This window comes from Nematolebias whitei, chromosome 13, assembly GCF_014905685.2.
Source record: "Nematolebias whitei isolate Nwh7 chromosome 13, NemWhi1, whole genome shotgun sequence".
NCBI classification, from domain to species: domain Eukaryota; kingdom Metazoa; phylum Chordata; class Actinopteri; order Cyprinodontiformes; family Rivulidae; genus Nematolebias; species Nematolebias whitei.
In genome coordinates this window covers 44116674-44127508 of record NC_056510.1, presented here as the reverse complement: position 1 = coordinate 44127508, position 10835 = coordinate 44116674, and the positions used below count along the sequence as shown (strand labels likewise).

General features: G+C 44.5%; 1 protein-coding gene across 1 annotated transcript in view; it reads right to left on the bottom strand.

Moving 5' to 3' along the window:
• Positions 1–10835, bottom strand: part of rnf17 (ring finger protein 17) — a 116478-nt gene that overhangs the window by 1235 nt on the left and 104408 nt on the right. Inside the window, exon 32 of the mRNA XM_037686726.1 lies at positions 426–482. Coding sequence (XP_037542654.1) covers positions 426–482 — 57 coding nt within the window. The remainder of the gene's footprint in view (positions 1–425; positions 483–10835) is intronic.

Genomic DNA, 10835 nt, shown 5'->3' with positions numbered 1-10835 from the left:
CTACTGAGCCTTATAACGTACTATACTAATATATATATATATATATATATACATATATATACACTATACTATAACATACTACTGAGCCTTATAATGTACTCATTGTCATAGAGCCAAGACAGTTTATAATCTGAAGCAGTGCTAAATATAGTTATCAAACAGTTTCATCAATGTTCTGTTTCCAATAATAAAAAGAAAATCTAGAAAAAAATTACAATTTGTTTAACCGTTGTGTGTGACCAAGTGTTAAACAAACAGTAAAATGAGTTGTTCACAGTTAACCTTAAGATGTCTTCTAGATTTGTGAAAGTCTGCTCAGAAACCGAAGTGTTAAGTTGGTGTTCAGCTTTAAATGATAACTGTGTATAGCCTAGGTACATTAAAGAAGCAGTTTCAGTTAGCAGTTGTGATTTAAGTGTCAGTACCTCAGTATTTATATCCCAGTCATCCAGGACGGGTGCAGCAGGCATCACAGTCAGCTTCTGCAGAAGAGCACAGACATTCCTCAGTATTCTGTAAAACACGGATTGAAGAAAATTTAAGAAACAATGATAAACGTCCTTCAGACAGGAAGACGATATTTTGTCTGATGCATTTTATGTTGTGCACTCATTATGTGATTTCAGAAACAAGACAGCGTCTGTTTATATAAAAATATCAGCTACAGCATATGCTCATGCATGCTCAATAATCCAGGTAGAAAAATCTAAAAAAATAAGTCAGGACTTCTGGACAAGTTACATTTTTTTGTTGAAACTTTTCGTCTTTAATCTAAAAAACTTCAGTCTGAGGAGCAGTAACAAGCTCAGTCTTATAAATAGCACCTTCTCATGGTGGATCAACCAGTTTGTTATTGACATCCAGAACCAGCTGCTCACATGATCAATGACCATAACAATGGGTCATTAGCACACTGATGGCTGTTTACTATTCACAGAGGGCTGAGTGATACTAGCAATAACAGCATTGTAAGAGGGGGACAGTTGAACACAGTGTTGCCAGACCTCGCAATAGAAACAAACAACCAGCTCTATGAAAACAAGCCCAAAAAAGCCCAACTGGCAACCCACCACATTAGTTTTTAAACAGTATAAACATACATTTATTATGGCATTGCACATAAACAGCAAAATTATTATTAACAATTTGAATAACATACTTTTAAGCTCTCGGCCACAGTATGAGTGTTTGGAGTGGGCGCCCACAGACATATTTGTGCATGTCTGTGTGCACCTGTCGCCTCACCAACATGGACGGGAGTGATAAACAGGCAACAGGGGCATGGAAGGGACAAACTACCTACTACCACTCGTCTTTTGCTTTATTGTGCGGAGCTGTTTCACTTGGAAAGAAAGGCAACCCAAATAAGCAACCACAATCAAAACAAGCTAAAAAAAAAATCGCGACTCAAAAAATATGCAACCAACTTTAGGAAAAAAACAAGCCCAAAGTTGCTTATAATAAGCGGACTTGGCAACTATGCTCCTGTTTAATGATGGACGGTTTCTTTTCACAAAGATGGCCTCCTTTACTCCTCTCTCAAACCATCGTTCCTCTCTGTCCAGGATGTGAACATCTTCATCCCTGAAAGAGTGACCGCTGGCCTGGAGATGAGTGTAGACCTCAGAGTCCTGGCCTGATGATGTTGATCTTCTGTGCTGGGCCATCCTTTTGGCCAGTGGCTGTTCAGTTTCCCCGATGTAAGACTGATCACCCTCCTGACACTGAACAGCATACACAATATTACTCTGTGCCGGGGGACTGGATCTTTGGGATGAACCAGTCTTTAATGTATTTTGGGTTTGAATTAGGGGTTGCACGACTTCATATTTTTTAAAAGTCGACTTCAACATGATTAAAGTTGACATCGACTAGTCACTGTGACGTCATCGGAACTCAAGACTCATATTCACAAAAATGGTCATTATTTACAATAAAAAAGAACAAAAAATCGGGAGCATATATTTATGCTTCTGCTATTTATCAAACTGTAAATAAGTCAGAGGAAAACCAAAACTATTATTAAGCTGTAAAAGTGAAAGAAACGTGCAGCACGTAAAAAAACAAAACTAAAAACATGAGGTGGGCGGTGGTGGACTCCACCACTGTGGATTAAATAAAATAAAACTAAAGACTGGTGAGGGTGGAATCCACCACTGCCTGCTGACGTGGTTGCTGGGTCCAGTCCAGTTAAGCTTCAGGTGTCGCTGGCAGTGATTAAAATGGGTGTTTTTTTACCTTTTTCAACCGGACGGTCAGCGCGCTGGTGATCCAAATTGGATCGTTAGCCGCACGCATCCTCTAACACAATCAAACGCCTGACACCAACCCAGGCCACCCATCTAGTACATTAATGTGTTGGATGTTCCTGGAGTGAAGCAAATACAATGTGGTGATGAGGAGATTGTTTCTGCTGATAAAAGTGATAACAAATGAATAAAAAATAAAAACGGTATTCTGACCTGACGGGGCTGTTTGAGCTCAGATCCCCCTCACATGGGACTTGGACAATTTGCTTTCAGTTAAGAAATTCTAAACAGTTTTACTCCTATCGTGCCGATATGTATGGTATGGTATGGGCAATGGCATTTAGTTACGCACAAAAAGAAATCATGAGAAAATCAGGGAAATTAGTTAAATGGATAAATATTTAGTTTTTATCCGTTTGTGTCTTCAAATAAACAACAGGGGTGAATATGTTTACCAACAAATGTTGAAGATTTGTACAGTTGTTGTTTCTGCTGGTCTCAACCTGAGTGGACAGAACTTTTGGGGTGGATGGCCGAGCCAAAACCTTCGAGATGGGATGAACATTCTAGATGTTGCTGAGCACATCTATTGAGAAATGGAGAGGTGAGGGGGCTCCATCTGGACGCGTGTCTCTTCCTCTGGACCTCCACCCAAACAGCAGCAACAAGACCAAGATGGAGACTGCTCTGAAATCAACTGATGAGAACTGAACTGAGCCACAATGACCCCTCCTGGACGCTCTGCATCTTCAGGATCGAGGGGAGAGAGCAGCCAGTCGATGGGTCCTCTGGCCTAATGAAGTGCAGGAGAAGAGTCCTCTTCCTCCTTCAGTACGACATTAAACCCTCACCTCTCTTCACCGGGCAGCGAACCAGAGCGCCGTGAAAGGAGGATGAATTTATTCACCATAAAAAATTGGCATTAATGTGTGTAACCACCTTTGTCTTATTTACAGGTATTTTCACGGTCAGCTGTCATGGGTTGTTTGGTTTACGCTAGCATCAGCTGAATTTAGGTTGCAGGCAGAAAATAATGTGGTGTCATTTCGGTTGAAGGGTTCGTATAGGTTTCCATTTTCATAATAAATGTTTTTTTTGTGATTATCTACATATATAATCAGAAAAATGCACTTGTGAAGGAAAAAATGATATTTGTAATTTCTGTGCATACGAAGCTTCAGAGGAACAGTTTCTGATCATGTCTGTGTTCTGAGTGGGCAGACAGCTGCAGCTTCCATGTCAGACAGCTCCAGAGCTTTCCTGTGTTTGTCCATGAGGTACACAAGACCGATGACGTGCAGTCAGTGTTTTTTAAATACAGAGGAGTCTGAGACTTTCTTAACTCATTCCGGGGATGACTCTTTCATGTCAGTATGTTGACTGAGTTCCTTTGCAAAGATAAAACTTAAAAGACAAAGGAATATTTTCTACCACACTTTTCTTTTTGATAAATCCTATAATTAAGGTTGGCTTGTTGTGCTGCCTTAAGCTTGGACTACGAGAGGACAAACTTGACCTCATTTCCTTAATTGATTTGCTAAAATTGAATACCGTAATTGCCGGTGTATAAGCCGCTACGGTTTTCTCACACTTTGTACACCGCGGTTTATTTGCAGGAGCATCTTATTTATGGTTTTTTTTTCATAATTTTTATAATTTATATTTTTATATTTTATTTTGACAGACTTCCTGTCGTCTCTCGGCAGCTTCCTGCTGCTGACTAACATTTTCTTTTGACAGAGCTGGGGGCTCACACAGCCCTCTCTCGGGGGTGGACTTTGTTAAACACAGAGTGAACGCCCTCAGGTCAGATCAGATCCATAACTTCTCACTCACGGTTTCAGGTTTCCTACCGTAACTCCACCCACTCTGTCATCACGTGACCAGAAGTGCCACGGAATATAGCAGAAATCAGCAACAAACTCAAAGCTACGCTCGGCAGAATGCAGATCTTAAAGTCATCTACCTGGAAGCTGCAGCAGAGGCGTTCCAGCGGGCAGAGGAGGAAGCGCTGCTCACGGCTTAAGAGGAGAGGATACCGGGCGGGGTTATGGTGAGGCTACGAGCTAACGCTAAAGCCGGTAAACTCCCCATGCCGTCTCTCCTTCTATCGAATGTCCGCTCGTTGGACAACAAGATGGATTTACTTCGTCTGAGAGCGGGCGCCTCAGAAGAGATGATGAAGTGTGCGGTACTTTGCCTCACAGAAACGTGGATTACAAACGAAACGCCGGATACAGTCTTCCAGCTGGATGACAGACTTTTTTTTCGAGCAGACCGCTGCAACGAACTAACGGGGAAATCACGGGGAGGCGGAGTATGCATTTACGTGAGTAAAAGTTGGTGCACGAACTGTACTATTGTACATAGCTCATGCTTGAAGTCTTTGGAGCAAATAACAGTGAAATGTTGGCCACATTATCTACCCCGCGAGTTCACGGTGACTTTCATCACTGTCGTTTACATTCCTCCGGACGCTAATGCTAATGAATCACTGCAGGAGCTTCATGATATCATCAGCTCGCTGCAGAGCAAACACCCCGAGGCTCTTTACGTGGTAGCCGGAGACGTTAACCACGTGAATCTAAAGGACTGTCTCCCAAGCTTTAATCAACATGTGGCGATTCCGACACGTGGAGACAAGACGCTGGACCGTGTTTACACGAACGTAAAAGATGCATACAAAGCCGAACCCCGTCCCCACCTAGGACTGTCAGACCACATCTCAATCATCCTGGCTCCTGCTTACATGCCCCCGCTGAGACGCTCCAGACTGGTACAAAATAAAGTTAAATGTTGGATCCAGGACAGTGGCCCCATACTGAGAGATTGTTTTGACCGAATAGACTGGCAGGTTTTCAGAGAAGCTGCTGAAAATGGAGGATTGCTTGATCTGGATCAATACACATCCTCAGTTCTGGGTTACATTAGTACATGTACTGACACCGTCTCCACTATCAGAAATGTTAAAAGCTACCCAAACAGAAAACCTTGGCTGAATGCAGAGGTGCGAACCCTGCTGGAAGCCAGGAACGCCGCCTTCAGGTCTGGAAACTCAGAAGAGCCGAGTAGGACAAGAAAAGAGCTGGTTGCTGGTATTAAGAGGGCCATGGCCACATATGCACAGAGGATCGAGGGTCAATTCATCTCACAAGACCCTCGGAGCAAGTGGAGGGGCATTAAGTGCATAACAGATTATAAAAGAAGAAGTGAACAATGCCCAAGACCCATCTCTGCCTGATGCCCTCAACAAGTTCTATGCACGCTTTGAAGACCTGAACAGACCACCCAGCAGCAGACTCACCTCACCACCGGATGAAGATCATCTCAGAGTGACCTCAGCCGAAGTAAGGAGTACTTTCAGGAGGATTAATCCGCACAAAGCAACTGGCCCAGACAACATCCCCGGAAAAGTGTTGAAGGAATGTGCTGATCAGCTCTGCGAGGTGCTGGCAGACATCTTTAACACCTCACTTACCCTAGAGACAGTTCCCACCTGCCTGAAGACTGCCACCATCATCCCAGTCCCAAAAAGCTCTACCGTGACTGGTCTGAATGACTATCGGCCAGTGGCCCTCACCCCGATAGTCACTAAATGCTTCGAAAAACTGGTCATGACTCACAACAAAACAACCATCAACATCAACGAGGACCCTCATCAGTATGCATACTGTGAGAACTGATCAACAGAGGATGCCATCTCCTCTGTGGTCCACACTGCGCTCAACCACCTGGAGCAGAAAAACTCTTACGTTCGTATGCTCTTTGTGGACTTCACATCCGCCTTCAACACCTTGATCCCCCAAACCCTGATGGACAAACTATCCATACTAGGACTAAGCCCCTCCATTTGCAACTTGGTACTAGACTTAACAAACAGACCACAGTTAGTGAGGATCCACAACTTCTCCTCCTCCACCATTACCCTCAGCACTGGCTCTCCTCAGGGATGTGTGTTGAGCCCCCTCCTGTTTACTCTGCTCATGTATGATTGTACAGCTCCCCATCCAGGCTGTCACATTGTAAAGTTTGCAGATGATAAAGCGGTGGTGGGATGCATCACAAACAATGATGAGTCCAGCTACAGGCAAGAGGTGGAACACCTGGAGAGCTGGTGCAGAGAGAATAACCTTCACATCAATGTGAAGAAGACAAAGGAGATGATTGTGGACTTGAGAAGGAACAAAAACATCTACACCCTCCGGAACATAAGAGGATCTGCGGTGGAAGTGGTCTCCAGCTACAAGTACTTGGGTGTACACATGAATGACAACCTCAGCTGGAGCAACAACACCACCAGCCTGATCAAGAAAGCTCATCAGAGACTCTACTTCCTCAGACGGCTGAGGCGAGCTGGTCTGGGAAGCTCAGTCCTCACCTCCTTCTACAGGTGTGCAGTGGAGAACATCCTGTGCTCCAGCATCAACGTATGGCATGGACGCTGCACAGCTGCAGAAAGAAAAGCTTTGCAGAGAGTGATGAAGGCTGCACAGAAGACTGTCGGAGTCAGCGTCCCCACCATCACAGACATCTACACCTCTAGATGCAGGAAGAGGGCTACCTGCATCATGAAGGACCTCATTCACCCAGCGCGCACACACTTTTTGCCCCACTCCCCTCAGGAAGGAGGTTGAGGAGCATTAAGTGTAGAACCACTAGACTGAGGAACAGCTTCTACCCTGAGGCTGTTAGACTCATGAATCTCTAACTAGAATAATCACTGTGAAAAACCACATCATGTTGCTGCTGATCTGTTTCATGTTGCTGCTGATCTGTTTCATGTTGCTGCTGATCTGTTTAAATGTTTATGTGTTCATGCGTGCACATCCGCTCACACGGACTCATGTTCATGTTTGTGCTGATGTTCAATGTTTTTATGTTATGAGTGCTTAGTGTATATTTAGTTGATGTTTTTCTTAGTTCATATCTTAGATGTTATTACTGTTTTTCTTATACATTTTATTGTTGGATGTAAATGGGACCCTGTGTACATAATTTCGCACCACCACATGTACCACATGAGGTGTGAATGACAAAGAATCTCTGACTCTGACTCTGAACTACCTTTATGTCCTCTCTAACTGCATCCACATATCTCTTCTTTTGCCTTCATCTGTCTTTTTCCTGGCAGCTGCATTTCTAACATCCTTCTACCAATATATCCATGGTCCCTCCTCTTGACATGTCCAAACCATCTCAGTCTGGCCTCCCTAACTTTATCTCCCAGTTGTTCAACCTGTGCTGTACCTCTGATTATCACATTCCTAATCTTATCCAGCCTTGTCACTCCTAAGGAGAACCTCAGCATCTCATTTCTGCCACTTCCAGTTCTTTCTCATGTCTTTTTGTCCATGTCTCTGTCTCCAGACCATACAATATAGCTGGTCTCACCACTGTCTTGTAAAAGTTTCCTTTGACATTTGCTGACACCCTTTTGTCACAAATCACTCCTGAAACTTTTCTCCATCCACTCCATCCTGCCTGGACTCTTTCACTTCTTTACCACATTCCCCATTTCCCTGGACAGTGGACCCCAAGTACTTAAAGTCCTGCACCTTTGTGACCTCTGCTCCTTGTAGCCTCACTGTTCTACCAGCCTCCTTGTCAATTACACACATGTACTCTGTCTTACTATGGCTGACTTTCATTCCTATTCTTTCAAGTGCATACCTCCACGTCTCCAAGTTCTCTTCCACCTGTTCCCTGTTCTCACCACAGATCATAAAGTCATCTGCAAACATCATCGTCCATGGGAATTATTGCCTGACCTCATCTGTTAGTCGGTACATCACCAGAGCAAGCAAGAAGGGGCTCAGAGCCGATCCTTGATGCAATCCCACCTCCACCTTGAAGCTATTTGTCACTCCTACAGCACAACTCACCACTGTCCTGCTGTCCTCATACATGTCCTACTGTCCTCATACATGTCCTGCTCTCCTCATACATGTCCTGTACCAGTCTAACATACTTTTCTGCCACTCCAGATTTCCTCATGCAATACCACACCTCCTCCCTAGACACTCTGTCATATGCTTTTTCTAAATCCACAAAGACACAATGGAGTTCTTTCTGACCCTCTCTGTATTTCTCCATCAGCATCCTCAAAGCAAAGATGGCATCTGTGGTGCTCTTTCTTGGCATGAAATCATACTGCTGCTCACAGATAGTCACCTCTTGTCTAAGTCTTGCTTCTACAACTCTCTCTCAGATCTTCATCGTGTGGCTCATCAATGTAATTCCCCTGTAGTTGCAACAACTCTGTACATCACCCTTGTTCTTAAAAATGGCCACAAGCACACTTCTCCATTCCTGAGGCATTTTCTCACCCTCAAATATGCCATTGAATATTTGAGTCAAAAACCTCACTGCCATCTCTCCAAGACATTTCCACACCTCCACTGGTATGTCATCAGGTCCTACTGCCTTCCCCTTTTTCATTCTTTTCAGAGCTTTCCGGACTTCACCCTCACTAATCTTTCCCACTTCCTGGTCCACAGTTTCTATGACCTCTACTCTTGTTTCTCTTTCATTCTCTTCATTCATTAGCTCCTCAAAGTACTCCTTCCATCTTTCCATCACACTCTCCTCACTTGTTAGAACATTACCATTCCTATCTTTAATAAGCCTAACCTGCTGCACATCCTTTCCAACCTGATCCCTCTGTCTTGCCAATCAGTACAAGTCCTTCTCACCCTCTTTAGTTTCCAGTCTCCCATACAACTCATCATACGCCCTCTGCTTTGCCTTAGCTAACTCTCTCTTTGCTCTACATTGCATCTCCTTTTATTCCTGTCTCCTCTCTTCAGTCCTCTCACTGTCATATTTCTTTTTGGCTAATCTCTTTCTTTGAATGGTGTCCTGCACTTCACTTTTCCACCACCAGGTTTCCTTATCCATTTTCTGTCCAGATGACACACCAAGTACCTTCCTACCTGTCTCTCTAATTACTTTTGCTGTAGTAGTCCAGTCATCTAGAAGCTCTTTCTTACCACCCAGAGCCTTTAACAGCTCCTCTCTGAATTTTTCACAACATTCTTCCTTCTTCAGCTTCCACCATTTGGTCTTCTTCTCTGATTTTACTCTTTTTCTCTTCTTCAGAACAACAGTCATTCTACACACAACCACCCGATGCTGTCTGGCCACGCTCTCCCCTGCCACAACCTTACAGTCTCCAATCTCCCTCAGGTTTCCTCTTCTACACAGAATGTAGTCGACCTACGTACTCCTTCCTCCACTCTTATAGGTCACTATGTTCCTCCCTCTTTTGGAAATAGGTATTGACTATAGCCATTCTCTTGGTAAAACCCACCACCATCTGTCCTTCCTGGTTTCTTTCCTTGACACCAAACCTACCCATCACTTCCTCATCCCCTCTGTTTCTTTCACCAATATGTTCATTCAGGTCTGCTCCGATCACCACTCTCTCCTCCCTGGGAATACTCTCTATCACTTCATCTAGATCTTTCCAAAATGTATCTTTCTCCTCCTCATCACATCCAACCTGTAAAGTATAACCACTAACGATGTTTAGCATCAGACCTTCTACTTCTACCTTCAGACACATCACCCTATCTGACACTCTTCACCTCTACTACATTCTTTGCCAACTCCTCCTTTAAGACCACCCCTACCCCATTTCTCTTTCTATTCACACCATGGTAAAACAGTTGGTGAACCATGCTCCAATGCTGCGAGCCTTTCTGCCCTTCCATTTGGTCTCTTGGACACATAAAACATCTACCTTCCTTCTCTGCATCATGTCAGCCAGCTCTTTACCTTTGCTTGTCATTGTCTCCACATTTAGAGTTTCAACCCTTAGTCCTACATTCTTCACTTTCCTCTTCTCCCTCTGTCTCCTGACACGTTTCCCTCCTCGTGATCTTCGACTTACAGTAGCACAATTTCCGCTGGCACCCTGTTTGTCAACAGCACCGGTGGCGGTCTTTGTTAACCCGGGCCTCGACCGATCCGGTATGGTTTGATTTTGATGAACTCACATTATTGTTTTGGCAAAAGTGTTTTACATCGGATACCATTCCTGACAACCCTCACCATTTACCTGGGCTTGGGACCGGCACAAGAGATACACTGGCTTGTGCTCCCTAGTGGCACCCTAGTGGACTGAAAGCCAAAACTATCACCACCGAAAACTAGATCGAAGATTTTAATGGTGAGCCATCGTGGTGTCTGGGATTTATGAGACGAAAAGGACTTTCCATCAGGGCGAGGACGACTTTGTGTCAGCAACTCTCTCTGGACTACGAAGAAAAACTTACCAACTTCCGCACGTTTACTCAAGAAAAGATGGAGGAAAATTCCATCAGGCCAGACGAGGTTTTACATATGGATGAAGTGCCTTCAGCATTTGACCTGCCGCTCTCTAAAACTGTTAACAAGAAAGGTGCATCACGCTGAAAACAACGGGCGGGCTCAACCTGGGCGTCTTCTTGCCTGGTGGTGGCCGCGGCGTGTTGCTTGGCTGGGGGGCTGGGCTGTAGGGGGCTGTGACTGGGGTGGGGCATATTGGGGGCTCTCGCGTGGGGGGCTCTGTGCTTTGGGACCGGGGGAGTCTGGGCTCACTGGGTG